Raw genomic sequence first — 17,546 nt, forward strand, 5'->3', positions numbered from 1 at the left:
ATGTATACTGTTAATGTGGGATCTTATTGACTGCAATGTTGACACTACAGTAATATGAGGGGGTAATGACCTGTGATGTCATGGCTCAAAATGTCCTTTAGCTGTGACCTTCAGCCATCTCTATTCTTTCTTTTGTTTTTAGAAATAATACAATAAATATATTTAGTTTAGCTTAGCAGATGTTTGAGCATCCCCATGCAAAATTATGTCTGTGCAGTTTGACATGAGAAGGCCATTTTTATATTCTTCTCCTGAAGAAGCAAAGTGTCTCTAAACTAACATATTTACACGTGTACGTACATAATTTTGTGACATCACAACTGCCTTGCAAGCCAATCACTGTCCATTATGCAACTTAGACAAAAAGTGTGGTGTTACAACTTGAAAAGGACAGTCAGAAACAAATTATTATACAAAGTGGATCTTTAAATGAAACTTTATTTTAAACTGATCCTTGTTAATACATTGCTCCCTTCCCAAACTAGTAAAAGTGAAATTTCATTTTGACAGAACATTTTGATTTGTCTTGGACTATATGTATGATTAGCCAATGAAATGGCTTAACCAACTTTTAAAGACTTACTTCCAGAACATCTACCAAAGAAATGCAGATGTGGAAGTTATTTCACTCTAAAAGTGTGGAAACATGGGAAAAACCCAGAGAGCAAAGGTGGTAAAGAGTTCCACTGATTCTTCTGTATGCTTGAGGCTCAATCTTAATGAAATTCTGATTAGTGCAGTCAGACAATATAAACTATTACATCTTAACAAGGATCACACTTTCATCTTGCTTCCAATACCTTCATATTATACATATATGTATACATATTGACAATGATCAACAGTAACCAATATAGGATACTTGTCAAATCCTTTCAATAGTCTGTGTCCACCAGGTGTCTAGAAGGAGTCCTCAGCTGTCAGCCTGGATGTTGTCCCACACTCTAACTACATCTGGATAGTCATTAAGAGCTTCTATTAGCGCTGAAGCAGCATCCAGCTGGCCCTCGTCCAGAGACAAGAAGGTGCGGGGAACAAACTCCAACCCAGCAGATGTAATCTGCACTCCCAGCTCCTCTAATGAGGCGCGTACCTTCTTCAGGTCCATCATGTCACAAATAAACTGAAGAGACAGAAAAATATCAAACTATTAGTTCATCTGTGGTAGTGTTCAAACTTTCACTGTCATTAAATATATCTTTTTATAAATTGTTTAGTCTGTAAAATGTGAGAAAATAGTGAAAAAAATAATTTCCCAGAATCCAAAGTTGACTTGCCATTGGATGTTTGGCCTAATCAACTAGACTAAGCCTTTAGGCACTTAACTGTGGGAAGGTTGTATTACAGTGTATATATACAAGCTGTTCTATGAGTGGGAGGGGGTGATTTACAGGGCTTAGTAGTCTGGAGCAACGAAACGTTACTTAAAAAATATGTTATTGGTATGAGGGCCTAACAAAATTATTATTGCAACAAAAAATCAAAAACTATGCTGTGATAGTGATGGCAGGCACAGATGGAGAGACTGGTCGGTTTACATAGAAATCCTGTAGTGGGAATCTGTAAGGATCGGACTGAAAGTACAAATAAAACTGTGATTTTTGAAAGCTTAACACATAATTGGATTATAATAAAACAAACAACTACTGTATCATCTGAAATACTACTAAATGATTTATTATTTGTCTCATCATTCATAAATATTATGCATCTCTAGAGAATTTAACAGATGCTTGTCTCCTCAGGACTAAGGCAGAAATACTTTGTTTTCAAGTATTTCTATGAGTCTGCCATACTTTTACATTTAAATTTAAATTTCAAAGCCGAACAGGATGCCTCATTCCAATAACTGCTGTTACTACTCCTCTTCAGACAAAATGCCTCCTCATGTCTGACCTGCAGCACAGGCTGCTCCTCCTCATCCTCAGTCTCTTGGACATCCGCAGCTCCCGCCTCAATGGCCAGCTCCAGAGCTCGCTCTGTAGAGACGTTCTTGCCGGACACCAGCACCACGCCCCTCTTGTTGAAGTTGTGTCGCGCTCCGTCTGACAGCATCCCTCTGTGGACGAGTACAGAATTACACCTCTGTGAGACACATTAAACTGTGAGAGGTGATCATTTCTAGGTATCTTTTGTTTTTCAAAAAGACAGTAAACTCTTTTTAGACATTAGACAGAATAAATTAAAGAAAGTTCTAAGACCCCATGATCTGATTTAAAGCTTTTAAATTCATTTTATAAGATAGAATTGTTGGGGTGTTGCTGCCTAAATTGATATGGTTGGTTTCATGCCGTGTTTGTATCTGTTTCAATTTACTTGTTCTTAGTTTGTGCTGCTGCCCATCTTGGCTAGGACTCCATTGAAAAGATTGTTAATCTCAATGGGAGCCTTTTTGGTTAAATAAAATAAAAGAACTGCAGTTGTGTATTTTCTGTGACAGATGCTATGACGATTTAAGGCTTTTAGGCAGATGGTGTGCCATTAATATAGAGGAAAAGACTTTTGGCAAATGAAAAACAAGCAAAAGTTCTAATAATCACTCCGATTTAAGATTTAATTAGATCTTGTATAGTCACATATGCAGAGTTACTGCCCTAATAATCAATCTCTTGTTCCAATGCTTCACCAATAATTTCAGATATTTATCTGGGTTGGAGACACAGGCTTAAACTAAGAGTGCTGTACTCTGATCAGTAGTCAGTTGTTTGTGTCTCTGCAGCACAAATGTGTTTGTACAGGGACATCTAGTGGCTGCTGCACCAATATCCATTATATACCATATATGTCATATCTGACATGTGCTCATCAATACTGCTGTGTTATCAAATGTACATTTTCAAGTATTCCCTTCAAACCAGTTAAATATTTGTGTGCAACCAGTGGTGTTTGTTTTACTATTACTTAAGTGTGAGATGTTTGGGATGCCACACACATGCATCAAATATCTGTGTTTGAGTATTTCAGCTATAAGATGAAACAGAAGACTGGTCCTGACCCATTCCTGATAAGCAGGCGTTTGATTTCCTGCTGGCAGCGTGAGTTGTTGTCAGTCAGGACTTCAATAAGCAGCAGACATCCACCGGGCCCCCGAGCTTCAATCGTGTGCTGGGTCGCTGGTTTGGCTTTTTCCTGTAGAGCAAAGAGAGAATACATGAATCTTGTTCGGATGTGTGGGAATATACCAACTACTGAGACTCTTTACGTTGCATTTCCCCCATTTGTATGTGAGATTGTGTCGTCAACCTACCGCACTCTTGATTGCAGCCTCTATGGACACTTTGGGCATGTTCTTGCTTCTGCACTGCTCCAGTATGTGGGCTAAGTTTAAATTCATGTCTGGGTTGGATCCACCCTCTGCAAGTGAAACCAACATTTAAATTACCACACCTTTGACAAGAAAACACTTGAAACACATGACTTTGTTTAAGTTGAACCTCACCTTTCACAGCTATCTTTATCAGCATACCAAACTTCATAAACATCCTGCCCCTCGCCTCATCTTTAGGTCCCTTAATGTGCTTCACCTTTGACCACTTGTTGTGTCCTGCACATAAGGCAGAGCACATGTGCAACGAGCTGACAGGAGTGCTCCTCCTCCAGGGGGGGTACCACACACATGAAGCCGGCCGCAGCACGGACTCCACCGGGGCCGGGAACCTGCCTGAGGTCGCGGTAAGACACTGGGGGCGCAGAGTCTGCAGAGCCCTCAGCACCACCGGCCCCGCCATGCCCTTCACACACACACAGTGTTAATGAACACACAAACTGTAAGCCTGCAGCTGACATTAAATTAGAAAGCAAACATCTTAACACTGATAGATTTTAATTTAAAGTCCGTCGTTACCCTCAGTCTGATAAGTTCAGGGAGCACGCAGCTGCCGTCCTTGTTGTGAGACCAGCACTTCCTGGTTGTGATGACGTCAAAAGTTGGCCCTTCAAAATAAAACCTCAATAGGTCTCAACAAAAATAATAATATTAAGGGTTGATTGTTTATGATCATTTAAGGCCAAATGACATGATGCATATATTTTATATATTATGGATATTGTAATTTAACCACGTGATGTGTGTGTATATATATATATATATATACTGCTACTACTAATAGTAGTAGTACCAGCAGCAGCACTACTACTACTAGTAGTAGTACTTTACATACCTCTACTTTATACACCAACTATAGTCTATATATACATGTGTGTACATACACTGCCAAGTAGTCTGTTAGTTCTGTTTGTTGTTGTTTTTTGTCAATTTCTTTTCTCTAAAGGTACTAAACTTTATGTAGCCCTTTTTTATTTTGTGCTTAAATGTGTGTGCAGTTTTTTTTTTCTTTTAGTCCTGTGTCTTTGGTGAAACACTCTATACTTTGTATGGTTGAAATGACAATAAAACCCACTTGACTTGACATGAATTAATAATGAAAATATCACTATTTATATGTTTGTATAGAAATCATCATTATTATTATTATTATCTGTATGACAAGCTTGCTGTAATGTAAATGGTATCTGCTGTTTTACTTGCAGAGTTGGGAAACCCCTAAAGACTTTAGAGGGATAACTTACTTGCAAGCTAAGTTTATGAGAGGAAAGGATGTCTAGAATGGACAGCATATACATTTGTATATAATTGCTGACATTTTTAAAAAAGAACAATAAGGAACTTGGTAAAGTAAATATGTAAGCTGGACTAGCTCTAATAAGTGTTCTCTCCTGTGCAAATTTTGTTTTCTGTTATTTTTATACATGTGTATTTATTGTCATGCATGACATACTGCTGAAAAATGTGTAATCATAAATCAACCATGGGAACCTGAAGTCTCTTTAAGGACCCCTGGGTGTTTCTGGTTAAGAACAGACAACAAGACACACAAGATCAACAACTGGTATCAAAAATAACGGCAACCCAAGCTAAAATATTGTACATCTTTCCCATATAATTATTTATTTGTTATATCTGTTAGTGTCAGTGAGGTTAGTATTAGAGATTATGGGTTTTATCTAATTGGCACAAACAGTAGCCAGTGTGAGACTGGACTGTGTCCTCCAAAATGTCCCAGCGTGGGAACTGGAAATGAAATGGTGGTCTCTTGCCACAGAATCAGTCTATTAAATCATACTGCTTCTATTTTGATGGTTGGATATAATAATAATAGGCTTTTGACCCAGTCTCTTGTCCCAGTTTCAAAAAACAGGAACATTCCGTATGTGTGCTGAGAAATATATGTCATTATATGCGTCATTATGAAAAGCAATAAAGGAGCTAAGTTTGATACACAAAACAGATGACCACACCAGAGGAGCACAAAGAGTTAAGTGAGAAGGAAGCCACAGCCAATCAAGGCCAACCCTTCTCTGATAGACAACAGTCCAAAGAACTGTAAAAGGAGGAGATTTCCTCCAAAGCACTCCTCTTTCTCTTCTTCTCACACTACAGGCTGAGCCCCTCAGACCACAGATCAGTGATGTCCACTGAATCTCAAGAAGACTGGAGAAAGGAGACTCAAGAAGATACTACAAAGCCAGTTTGTATTGAGTGATGAAACAAAGAAGACAATCACTGATGGGACACCAAAGAAGATCAAGTCTTTAACTCTGGGAAACAAGTTCAGTCTGAGGAGAACAAGATGATCTGATGTGAATTAAACATCCTGTTTAAGTCAACAGTTGAAAAAAAAAAACGTCATGTTGTCTTCACATCAAGGAACTGGTGTCTTGGCTCTTTTCCACAGTGTAATGATAGTGGCTGCACTGGTAGGTGACGCTGATTACGTTATTTACTATTTGATTGATTAAGTTATATACTTCATTGATTGAATGAGTTACATGACTATTGTTCGCTGTTCATAGATTTGTTTGAGCTTTTCTGCAAAAAAGCCTTACACAGTTTTTATTTTATCTGTAATTTGTACACCATCAGTTCTTATTTGATTGTACAATCTCCACATATTTGTAGTTAAGGACCGGTGATGTTCAGTGGAAAATTACCGACTTGAATAAAATGAACATAACTGTAGAAGTAAAATCTCAGTCTCTTAGTCCAGTATAAACTCATCAAAGGATGGTGTTCATATTATAAATTTAACCTTTTGACACAGAGGCATCATATCTTACACTATAATATGACACTGAGTCAGAAATAACACTCCCATAGTGCTGCACTTGGCCCCAAAAATTTCATATATCTGTGACTCTCTTTGATCGTTCAAATTTTGGACATAGATTTATCTTTGTGCTCCAGGAAACGTGCCAGCCATTCACCAGCAAGACTGAACCAGAGATGAGTGGTGTAACTTTCTTCATTTTTTAAATAGATAAGGTGATGGTGGATAACTTTTCTTTCTAACACTTGATTTGGATAAACTGTCTTAACATATCAACAGTTTACTAGTTCAGATTCAGCAATTTAACCCATAAATATAACAATTTCTTTCAGCACTGTGGTTAAGATTTAGGTTTAGACATAAAAAAACATATTGGTTAAGGTATGTTTTTGAAATGTCAATAAAATAGATAATCTGTTAAACATCTTTAAACATCTACAGACAAAGCCTAACAGTTGAAATGTTTCAAACACTTCGTAAACTGTAGGCAAACAAAGTCCAAATAAAATGTGAAACTAATTAAAATTGGATGGCAATGAAGCTTCAGTGACCTACAATTGAAAGCCAGTGAATTAATTAGGTCTTGTGGATTCTTTGCAGCACAAACCGCTGTTGAAAGTAACTAATAACTAACTAATAACCACTTATTAAGAAGAAATAGCCAATAAATGAAAGGATATTTTATGAATATGCCTGTCGAAATGCAAAAAAAAAAGTCATTTTGAAAACATTAAAATTATTTTTATGAGCTGCATTTGAGTTGACAGGAGAAAAGCTGTTTAGCTGTACACCAGATGAGCAAGTTGAGACAAACTGAGATAATAACAGGAACCTTCAATCTCCACCATCAGAAGTCACCTGCGGTCTGCTTTAGCTCACAAACCTACATCTGCTCTGACTTCTTTAACCTTTCACCTACTGAAGCATGCCTCCTGTACCTCACACTGACCAACGTCGCTTCATCTCTTCATCTGTTCATCTTCCCCTGGGTCGATCCTGAGCGTCGACCTTAGGCAGATTTACAAGCTCCTGCTCAATCAGCCTGAAAATCACTTTGCATGAAGCAGAGGCCAGAGAGAGAAAATTCAATTATGACACAAAGGCGAGGAGATGTCCAAGCCTAATTGTTTTGCTAGGACTCCCCGTCCCATCAGCTGGGAATCTTCCCATACAAAGGAAAGTGAAAGAGTGTATTGACTCGCATGTATTGAATAATGCTGCACGTCAATGTCCTGCGTTTGTTTTTAAGGCTGTTTTGTTGAGGACTTTCACATACAAACTTAAATATCTAATTATTATTATATCTAATTCTGACCATCAGTCATCGACGTCCTTAAAAGGAACTGTTGACAAAGACCCAGAAACCCACACACACTCACATTTATATATATATACACTGTAAGCAGTGTCAACACAGCCGGAGTGTGTCCACTACAACAACAACAAGTGGTTTGAGCAGCTCAATATGTCTGTATTGACTTTGGCTGAGAGTTCCCTCCCAAAACAAATCACTATTGGAAATGATAGCTGTTCACTGTTCACCCATTGGCGGTTTATTTTAATGGCTTGTGCCAAGAATGTTAGTTATTACATATCTATGGACATGACTAGTTCCAGTTGGACTTTTGTCTGTTTAACCCTCTGGGGTCCAAGCAATCGGCCATGATTGCAAAAGCAATTGATAGGGCCATTGATAGTTGTTCTTGTTCTAACAAGAGTGAGATGTTGTCTTTAGATTTTCAGGAAGATGCTGTAAGAAAAAGTGGTGGAAGAAGTACTCTGGTGGCAAAGTACAAGTACAACAATGTAAATGAATAATGCTGTAAAAACCTGGATTGTGGTAGAGTAGAAATATAAGGTATCGTTTCTTCTCCGTTGAACCTAACCAATGCTGAGTCTCTGTGCCTTTCTGCTTCATCATCTCTCACTGTTCTCCTCTGGCGGGCAAACAATCCTCATGCAAGTTCTCTAGTTGCTAGTTTTCCTGCTCTGTTGTGAAATGCACCTGGGAACACAAAGCTGTCTCTGTAGACTAGCTCTCACCAGCATGGCCGAGGTCCTGAGGACCAGGCCCCCATGTGGCCAGTGGCAGCCCCGCCGGGGTAAAAGAAGGGGTTGGCGAGGGATTATCACATACCACACCTTCATACAACTATTTCACAACACCTGGAGGCAGCAGATCAGATCCTTGGGAGTGATTGCGGTTGAAACTAGAGAGAAACTTTTAATGTCAAGTTGCTCAGATGAGATGAAGTTGCTCTTGAGGCTTGGACAACCATCACAATCAGACCTCTGCAGATACATTATAGCCTTAGAAAGATCTTAAAGGATCAAGCCACCAGTGATTTGACTTGTTTTAAACTATTTACAACAAATCACTGATACTTTACATCATAGCTAACTATTATGAAAATAACTTTATTTTAGATTTTTAGATTTCAATTTTGTTTGCATTGTAGGGAAATGAAGTAGTAGACTTTGTTATATAGTTTAATCGTTATTATATAGTTATTACTTTAGCAAATGGAAACCAAAGGCTGCCTGTAAGGTAGGAATAAAGACAAATCTTAAAGAAACACTTATGTGCCTTGAATAAATTACTAAAACGTTCCAGGTTCTAGACGTCCTTCTCTCCAGCAACACATTACAGTTCCTGAGGTGTTCCCAGGCTAGGCGGGTAATGTAGTCCCTCCAGCAGGTTGTGGGTCTGTAACAGGGTCCACAACCAAGTGGACATGCCCAGAATACCCCCAGGACAGCTGGAACACCTAGATGGACTGGAAAATCGAGAGCTTTGCCTTCTGGCTCAGCTCCCTCTTCCCCACAATGGTCCAGTACAACGTCTGCAATACTGCAGACGCTGCACCAACCTGTAGGTCCATCTCACGGTCCATTTTCCCATAACTCGTGAAGAAGACACAGAAATCCTTGAACTCCTTGGGGCAAATACAGGATATGATGTATTCTGTTAAAATCATTTAATAATCATTTAAATAATTATTATCAATTAATTTTCCCCACAACACTGTACTGTGACTCTTGCATACTTCATAATTTGATATCTCTGTTTTGTTTTGTTTTTTATCCACCTTCTACAGATAGACTCTGATGATGTCATCACTCGGGATGAGCAGATCTACGTCCTGATTGGTGCTCATGCCAAGTGTGAAAGGAGCATCCAGGCACAAATGGCCCTGGTTAAAGGTTTGTGTGCCACTTCTGCAGCATTTTTTCATTTCAATTAGTTTTCAAGGTCACAAGAAGAAATGTTGCCAAACTCCAAAAGTTTATACAAAGTGTATAAAATAGTTATTTTTAAACTTCTATCATCTTCTTCTATCAACCCACAGGTTCGGTATGAGTTATGACTCATATCAGTGTATAAAATGTAAACCTTTGCTTCAGGTGTGCTAAGTCGGTCTAGTTGGGATATAAGGTCTTTTAACAAGCACATCCAGCATTGGCAATAAAAGAGGAGAGGTCAGTGAGTGCATTTCTAAATATGCAGTATAATCAGAAACATGTATATTTATTACATCAATTATTTATTTAGGATCAGATATGACAGCAATCCAATATCCTGCTGTCCAGTATCTCTGTGATTACAGAGTTGAATTTAGGTGCGGACAATAGTGGGACATTTTTCATTCAGAATATGACAGGGAAGCTGATGATGGGTCGCTTCAATGATCTATTTGGAGAGGAATTTTATAAGACTTATAAGGCACAGATAGTATACTCTGATGTCCTGTATGAAATGTTAGATTATATTTATTGTAGGACACCATCAAAAGAAACCTGTAAGCACAACCATTTAGATTTGTTTTAAGTATGTTAATATTAAAACAAATCTTTTCAAGTACTGTACTTAGGAACAATTTTACATTTCTGAGGGAAAGAGTGCCTAATGTGTTGGGTAAAGTTAGCTTTGCCTTGATTAGAAATATTAAATTACATTACATTAAAATGCCGCTTACACATTAATGTGTCACTAAAACTCTAATCTTTACAAGTACACTATGCAGCTGTATTAGGTGAAAATGAAGAAAAGTGTAATCAGCAGATATCAAAGCATCAGGTTTAAAAAAAACTTCTTCTATCTTCAAACAGAGACTCTTGCTTACTGGCCTTCTTCTTGTGTCCCTGAGCATGTGTCATGTCTACATAGTGCACATAAGTCAGCAGAAAACTAAAATTATACCACCAAATAGCCTAACAGCTGTTTTTCCCACATTGTTGTGAAGAAGGTGACTGCCTCCCAGAGTGGGATGGGATCATCTGCTGGCCACAGAGCAGAGCGGGTCAGCTGGTTTCTGTGCTGTGCCCAGAATACATCTACGACTTCAATCACAGAGGTAGGAGAGCTCAGGAGACACTATCATGCAGTAATGACACCACAGCTTTGTCCTGATGTGTCTCTTTCTCGGACAACAAACATGGTTAAATAAAAAAAGCATGTGAGTTATAAAAAGCATCTTGAAGTCGATGTGGCCAGCCACTATTTTAACATCTACATGTTATATCAAATGAATATCTGTGCTTCAAGACATTTCTGACGTTTCTATGGCACTCTAGGACGAGCCTACCGCCAGTGTGACGCATTGGGGAGCTGGGAGCAGGTTCCCAGTGTCAACCGCACTTGGGCCAACTATACGGAGTGTACCACATACCTGACCTCCAACCACAGGAGCCAGGAGGAGGTACAGTGTGTGTTTGCTTGTCTTGTGCATGCAGACAGTGTGTGTTTGCATGGTTGGTTAAACCTGTGTATGGCTTAGCCTAATGTGTGTAAGGGTTAGTTAGGCCAATGTTTTCTAAAAAATATAGATTTTGCAGTATTAAATATGTTCAATCACTGATGTTTGCAGAGTAGTAATGCACTATTGTTTAGCCTCAGTTTCAGCATTCTGATTGGATGTTTTTATGGTGACTAAAGTCTATTATATCTCCACATATACACATTTTAAAAATGTTTTTGTTTTGTCTCAGAAGGTGTTTGAGAGACTCCATCTCATGTACACTGTTGGCTACTCCATTTCTCTAGCATCACTGTTGGTGGCAGTCTCCATCCTCTGTTATTTCAAGTAAGAAAAAAGGCAATTTTATCATCTGAAAGTATTTTTCCATAAAGTTTTCATTGAATCATTTGATTAACATAAATACTGATATGAATATTTTTCTTTGTAACATCTCAACATTTTCTCTCTCTCTCTCTCTCTCTCTCTTTCTCTTACTCACACACACACACACACACACACACACACACACACATACACATGTCAGGCGTCTCCACTGCACACGCAATTACATCCACATTCACCTCTTCACCTCCTTCATATGTCGAGCAGTCAGCATTTTCGTGAAGGACGCTGTGCTCTACACAATATCGGATGACAGTAATGCCGAGCCTGAGTTCACTGCACAGAAGTCACATATGGTAAACTATATTAGTGGATTTATTATCATTTATCAACAGTTTTTGTTGTTGTCTAAACATTGCATCAAGATGCTGTAAATTAAATTCAGTACACCTCATAAGCTTTGATACAAGATGATGAAATGGTGATGTTTGAAAGGAATAGTTTGATATTTTGGGAACTACACCTAATAACATGCCATCTTTACACTTATAAGGATTAAGTGGCTTATACCTCAGTTGCTTTGCTTGAATCAGCATCTTTAGAGGAGCTGTTTTGCCATGTTTTTCTTAGCTAAGCTGGCTCTTGGCTGTAGCATCATATTTATAAGACTGGTTTCAGTCTTATCATCCTAAAATGACAAACTATGAAGAGAAAAAATAAATCTAATTTCTTTATTTCTATATCTATTCTATTTCTTTATATATAGTATATTATTGGATTTTTTTTTTTTTTTTTTTTTTTTAAGAAGAACTAATTCACTTTCCAACATTTGTTTTTTTACATGCTGCTTTGTGTCCTCAGGCCGGTTGTAAAGTTGCTGTTACTCTCTTCCTTTATTTCCTGGCAACCAATCATTTTTGGATCTTGGTGGAGGGGTTGTACCTGCATAGCCTCATCTTCATGGCCTTCCTCTCTGACAAGAACTACCTTTGGGCCCTCACCATCATCGGCTGGGGTAAGGAACATTGGGCCAGATACTCTTTTGTCCGTTACAGAGAAATCAGTGACAATTTCCTGATTTTTCTCTCACTGCTCATTTTAAGGTGTTCCAGCTGTGTTTGTGTCTATTTGGGTCAGTGCACGAGCATCGTTGGCCGACACGCAGTGAGTCGTGTGAACAGTTCATCTCTCTAATATTTCATTACACCTGTATTACACAAATTCTTCAGGTCTTTTGTCTGTGCTTTCAGATGTTGGGACATCAGTGCAGGGAACCTGAAGTGGATCTATCAAGTTCCCATTCTGGCAGCAATTGTTGTAAGAAATTTTAATTTATTTAATACAGGGTATTTTACACTTGGGTGGCTTTACTATACACCTCTGCCCCTGCAGGTGAATTTCCTCCTCTTTGTCAACATAATACGTGTGCTGGCCTCTAAACTGTGGGAAACAAACACTGGTAAATTGGACCCTCGGCAGCAATACAGGTAATTGTTTATTAAACCCTCCAAGAATCAAAAGCCAAAAGGACTGACCTTCCCTCTAATTGTTTTTCCCAGGCAGTATAAAATTCACATTAGGCTAGTGTCCTGTTACCAGAGAGTTCTTACAAATATTAAATTGCTGTATGATTTTTTTATGCTTTTATCTGCAGGAAGCTACTCAAATCCACATTAGTCCTCATGCCATTGTTTGGAGTTCATTACATGGTGTTCATGGCTCTTCCTTACACTGATGTGACTGGGTTGCTGTGGCAGGTTCAAATGCATTATGAGATGTTCTTCAATTCATCCCAGGTCAGAATGCACACTCACTTTAGCTATTTCCCCCTGTTTTCAGTCTTTAAGCTAAGTTAAAAGTGGTATCAATCCTGTCATCGAAACTCTTGGCAAGAAAGTAAATAAGCGTCCAAAATGTCAAAGTTTGCTTTAATCAATCTTCTATTTAACAGAATGTAGTGAATTTCTTCATAACAAAATCTCAATTTCATCTTTCAGGGCTTTTTTGTGGCATTCATCTACTGTTTCTGCAACGGGGAGGTAATAATGCTCATTTAGGGTTTTTTTTTCTCGTCTTTGTGGTCTGATAAAAAAAAAAACACAACTTCTTTGTTTGTTTGTCTCCCTCTTCCTCTTCTCAGGTGCAGGCAGAGGTGAAGAAAGCATGGTTAAGACGCAGCCTCACGATGGACCTTAAACAGAAGGCCAGAATGACGAGCAGTGGCGGCGGAGGCAGCTGTTACTATGGCGGCATGATGTCACACACCACCACCCACAGTGTTAGCTTGTCTGCTGCAAATCCCAGAGCTCTCTCCTTCACTGGAGGTGTGGTGGGCTCAGGCGGAGCTGCTGTTGGAGGCTCAGGGGTCCGGCCGCCACGCCACAGCACTCTCCACCCGCAAACCAGCCTGCCTGGATACATGCCTGGTGATATTGAGAGCTCTGGCCTCCAACAGGAGATGGCTATGCGGAAGCCAGGGGGGATGGAGTCTGGAGTTTTTGCCAGGCATGCCAGAGCCAGCAAAGGATTTAATGACTACAAGAGTCAGGGGACATTTGCAGCCCAAACGCCTGGAGCAGAAGATCCAGACAGCCCCTTATCTCTGAAAGAGCTGGAGACCATCTTGTGATTGTGTTGATAAATGTTCAGCAGGGGTTGGACTCATGCAGACCAAGTGGTCACCTGTACAAACCTTAATGTTGATTTGCATTTGCAAAAACTATGGACCTACCAAGCTAGACGTTTTAAGGATTTACTTGTACTGAAATCATTTTGTCAACTTTCTCCAACAAGAAAGAACATTCAGTCAAACTGTTTGCCAAAGAAGATCATGTGATATGATCAAAAGCTCCAGAACAGCTACTGAACAACAACAGAGTGAGATCAAATGGTCACTGAATGAACTATGAGGGAATATGGTGCATCTTCATTTTGCAAAACTATACAAAAGATCTTTACTCATTATGACATACTAAATCTGAATTGTACACTTGAATTGAGACTATTCTCTGATGGCTTTCCAGTCTATTTATTCTGTCAGCGTACATGAACTGTAAACACATTTTTATGTGCTTTAAATTCATGTGAAATAAGTAATAATCTGTAGATAAGATAATAATAAGATAATTATAATTATAATAATGACAATAATCTGTGCTGCTGCAGAGAATTTAGAAAGAACAGGCCTGGAAGTTCAAATAGGGAGATTTTTGTCTCCTTCTTCATATCTTTCCTGTGTTGAATTTTTCAGACCAGACAGTCTGACCCCAGTTGAAACTGCACTTACGTGTGTGTGTGTATGTGTGTGTGTGTGTGTGTGTGTGTGTGTGTGTGTGTCGCCTGTCTATGAATCTGCTGTAGCAATCCTCCTTTTTTCCAAATATTGACCTCCACACATATTGGCTCCACATTTATGATGGAGGAAGGATAACTTCCCTAACGGGCTAACTGTTCACGTTTGATCATTTCTAACAGTAACGTTAGTAACAGTAACAGCACGTGTCCATGCTGTCTATTCAGCTCTTTTTATCAGTCTGACAGGACCCTGAGGGCTGATGCACAAACCTTTTACCCATCACAGAGCAAACCCCAGCCCCTTCCTCCGTGTGACCTCTGGCCTGAATGCTCTCACAACACCATCCAGAATTTCACACACACTCCCCTCAGGAGCAAGAGGCACCTGAGCTGTTTGTGGACCTCGAGCATGAGTGACAAAGCTGCAGCATAAGCCACCAGTATTCACAAGATAAACTGCCTGTAAATGTTTTCTATTGTTTAAGAGTCCACTGATCTGTGTTTATAGTATATGTACAGTGTAAGATAACTGATAATTTAATACCTGTTTTGGGGAATATGCATTGAGAGTTTAAATAAAGTGAAATAAAATGAACTGAACTGAATCAAATGGATTTACATATCTTCTTAGCTCTATCTGTGTATTTCCTGCACACATTTACTACATACTGGTAGTCCCAATGAAGTTATAAACTTCTTTTGCAAAAAAAGAAGACCAAATCAAATAAGGCTGAAAGTAGGCTAAGCTAAGAATGGAGTCATTTATCACAGAGTTTATAATTGTCTTGATGTCTGGCTGACATATCAGATTTGTCAATTTAATTTCCTTCTGCAGACTAATCCGAGCGGCAGGAGCAGAAAACATAAAGACTTTCTTTCCATTCTTACCCCCGAGTACACGGACATCGAGTTCAATAGATGCATCAGCAATATTAATGGAAATCAACAACACAGAGTAGAAAGTTCAAGGTTCAATATAACGACTTCAGGTAGCAGAAAAACATTATAACACTACCATCAAAATCTTGCATCTCCAGGGGTACTGACTATACAATGTGCCATATCACCACTGGAAAACACTGCCACGATGTGTATAATCTTATTGCACAATCAAAGTGAAGTTACAATATTATTTGCTCTTAAACTGGAGCAGTGCAGAGCCATGTTCATCATCATTATTATTATTAGTATTAGTATTGTTTTTTTATGTAAAAGGCAACTTTATTCCTCATGAGGAGTATTATTCAATTGGGAAATATGTTAAGTGGCTCTGAGGGCGCTTGCAGAATAAAATAAAATAAAATAAAATAAAATAAAATAAAGATGTGTGTTACAAACTTATGTCTCCTGTGAGTCCCCAAACGTATGGAAGCGCAATTCTAAATCAGTGAACTGCCCCTTTAATTCGACACTACCTAAAACTCTGCCCCCTGTTGCAAGAATGGAAACATTACAAGTTTAAATGTTCTCACTGGTTGTTGACCCTGATGACAATGATAAGTGCTTGTGGAAAATGAATGAATGGTTGTTGCCACATTAGAAGTCAAATGAAATGACAACAAAATTACAAATTATCAGTCAATAGTGTGTATGTGTGTGTGTGTGTGTGTATGTGTCTGAGTGCTGTTTCTGAGTTTGAGTTCATCAAAAGACCTCTAAACACACAGGCATAAGTGGATAGCAGAGAGAGCATATGATCCTTTTAGTCCCATAACAAATGAAAAATAATAGTTTTAGAAGATAGGTTGAGGTGCTTATCTTTAATAAGATTAATAAGATTTAGGCCATTTAAAACACATGAAGTACATTATTATTGTGATACTGAATGAAATGAGGTTATATTGTTAGTTGTTATATTCATCATGTCATGAACATACAAGCTTCAAATCTACACAGATTTTCACTGCATTACACAAACAATGAACTTTAAAATGAGTCAAATCTGTCATGAAAAATGTGGCCTTCCTAAAACACTTTTATTCCTTTATAATTATCCAACAACAATCAGGAATGAATTAAAACTTTAGTCCATGAATGATCATATAATGAGATAATGAGCAATAAAACATGAAATTATAAGGAATTAAGGAAGGAAACCAAACCAGGTGTTGTTGTCAACAAATAAAATCTGTTCAGGTCTGAATCTCATCTTTGATTACAGATTTAAACAATAATAGCTCTGAAATACAGGAACATAAAGCATCCAAACATATGGAGCACCAGACACAGATATGCATGAATGATTGCCCCTCCACCAGGACACACACAAAAACAAAAAAAACCCAACCCCCACCCAATAATGTATGGTGGCAACCAGCTGTCAGCTCATTAGAGAGGAAAGGTTGGGGACCAAAGTGTCACCATTTGAAGATACTTTACAGCTGATCCAGACTCGAGATACACGACAACCTCTTCTGGTAGCAGGAGGAAGGGAAATACCGCAGGGAAGAGATTGAATAGGATGGTGATCGGAAATTACAGAGGGAGGAAATGATCCAGCATGATGACATGCTGCTGGTGTGATGATATCACCCTTATTGTACTGTAAACGCATTTTCAGAAGAAATTAAACTGCAGAACTTTCTGTTATGACACATAACCACAATACAGACAAGTAGAAAAGATCTTTGGTGGACTGATACACACGAGGTTCATCTAGCTGCATTGAACATTAAAGAGAAAATATGTATCAACCTGCTACATAAACCATTTATTTTAGCATTGTTTGCACTCTGCAACATTGCACCATTGTCCTATTTGTGTTCTGTCTACAAATATTGTTGTTTATATAGAAAGAGATCTACATATTTATATATATTCAATTCAATTCAGCTTTATTGGCATGGGAAACATGTTTACATTGCCAAAGCGTGTAACAACAAAAAGCACAGATAAATGTTTTAACATAAAATACAGGAATATTAAATAATAATAATACTAATAATAATAATAATAATAATTAATAATAATAATAATAATAATAATAAAAATAATAATAATAATAATAATAATAAATTTATATATTTATTATTATATATACCCCTGTTTATCTGTCTAGGCCTTG

General features: G+C 38.3%; 2 protein-coding genes across 3 annotated transcripts; one reads left to right on the forward strand and one right to left on the reverse strand.

The window, feature by feature from the left end:
* Positions 1–418: 418 nt before the first annotated feature.
* On the reverse strand, positions 419–3,932 carry taco1 (translational activator of mitochondrially encoded cytochrome c oxidase I). The gene is made up of 6 exons (XM_010751305.3): positions 3,845–3,932; positions 3,440–3,731; positions 3,248–3,354; positions 2,996–3,129; positions 1,897–2,059; positions 419–1,123 (listed from the first exon to the last, which is right to left on the reverse strand). Exons 2-6 carry the CDS (start codon positions 3,726–3,728, stop codon positions 914–916), a joined length of 903 nt encoding a protein of 300 aa, XP_010749607.3. The 5' UTR covers positions 3,729–3,731; positions 3,845–3,932; the 3' UTR covers positions 419–913.
* A 1,389-nt stretch (positions 3,933–5,321) lies between these two features.
* Positions 5,322–15,077, forward strand: pth3r (parathyroid hormone 3 receptor). 2 transcript variants are annotated; one of them, XM_019270908.2, is made up of 13 exons: positions 5,322–5,757; positions 9,206–9,311; positions 10,352–10,462; positions 10,683–10,807; positions 11,100–11,191; positions 11,391–11,544; positions 12,050–12,203; positions 12,292–12,352; positions 12,439–12,505; positions 12,581–12,675; positions 12,843–12,984; positions 13,186–13,227; positions 13,329–15,077. In XM_019270908.2, the coding sequence occupies exons 1-13, from the start codon at positions 5,689–5,691 to the stop codon at positions 13,815–13,817; spliced, it is 1,707 nt and encodes a 568-aa protein (XP_019126453.2). In that variant the 5' UTR covers positions 5,322–5,688; the 3' UTR covers positions 13,818–15,077. The 2 variants fall into 2 exon arrangements, with proteins under 2 accessions (XP_019126453.2, XP_019126452.2); XM_019270907.2 differs by having other exon boundaries at positions 5,689–5,757; positions 11,097–11,191.
* Positions 15,078–17,546: the final 2,469 nt, after the last annotated feature.

This window comes from Larimichthys crocea, chromosome I (assembly GCF_000972845.2).
Source record: "Larimichthys crocea isolate SSNF chromosome I, L_crocea_2.0, whole genome shotgun sequence".
Classification (NCBI taxonomy): domain Eukaryota; kingdom Metazoa; phylum Chordata; class Actinopteri; family Sciaenidae; genus Larimichthys; species Larimichthys crocea.

Excerpts from the sequence above, each read along its gene's own strand:
- pth3r (XM_019270907.2), top strand. The coding sequence starts at position 5,689 with ATGTTGTCTTCACATCAAGGAACTGGTGTCTTGGCTCTTTTCCACAGT. Across the intron at positions 10,808-11,096 it reads ACCACAGGAGCCAGGAGGAG|AAGGTGTTTGAGAGACTCCA; the intron begins GTACAGTGTGTG and ends GTTTTGTCTCAG. Across the intron at positions 12,676-12,842 it reads GACCCTCGGCAGCAATACAG|GAAGCTACTCAAATCCACAT; the intron begins GTAATTGTTTAT and ends TTTTATCTGCAG.
- taco1 (XM_010751305.3), bottom strand. The coding sequence starts at position 3,728 with ATGGCGGGGCCGGTGGTGCTGAGGGCTCTGCAGACTCTGCGCCCCCAG. Across the intron at positions 3,130-3,247 it reads AGGCTGCAATCAAGAGTGCG|GAAAAAGCCAAACCAGCGAC; the intron begins GTAGGTTGACGA and ends TTTGCTCTACAG. Across the intron at positions 2,060-2,995 it reads CGCCTGCTTATCAGGAATGG|AGGGATGCTGTCAGACGGAG; the intron begins GTCAGGACCAGT and ends ACTCGTCCACAG.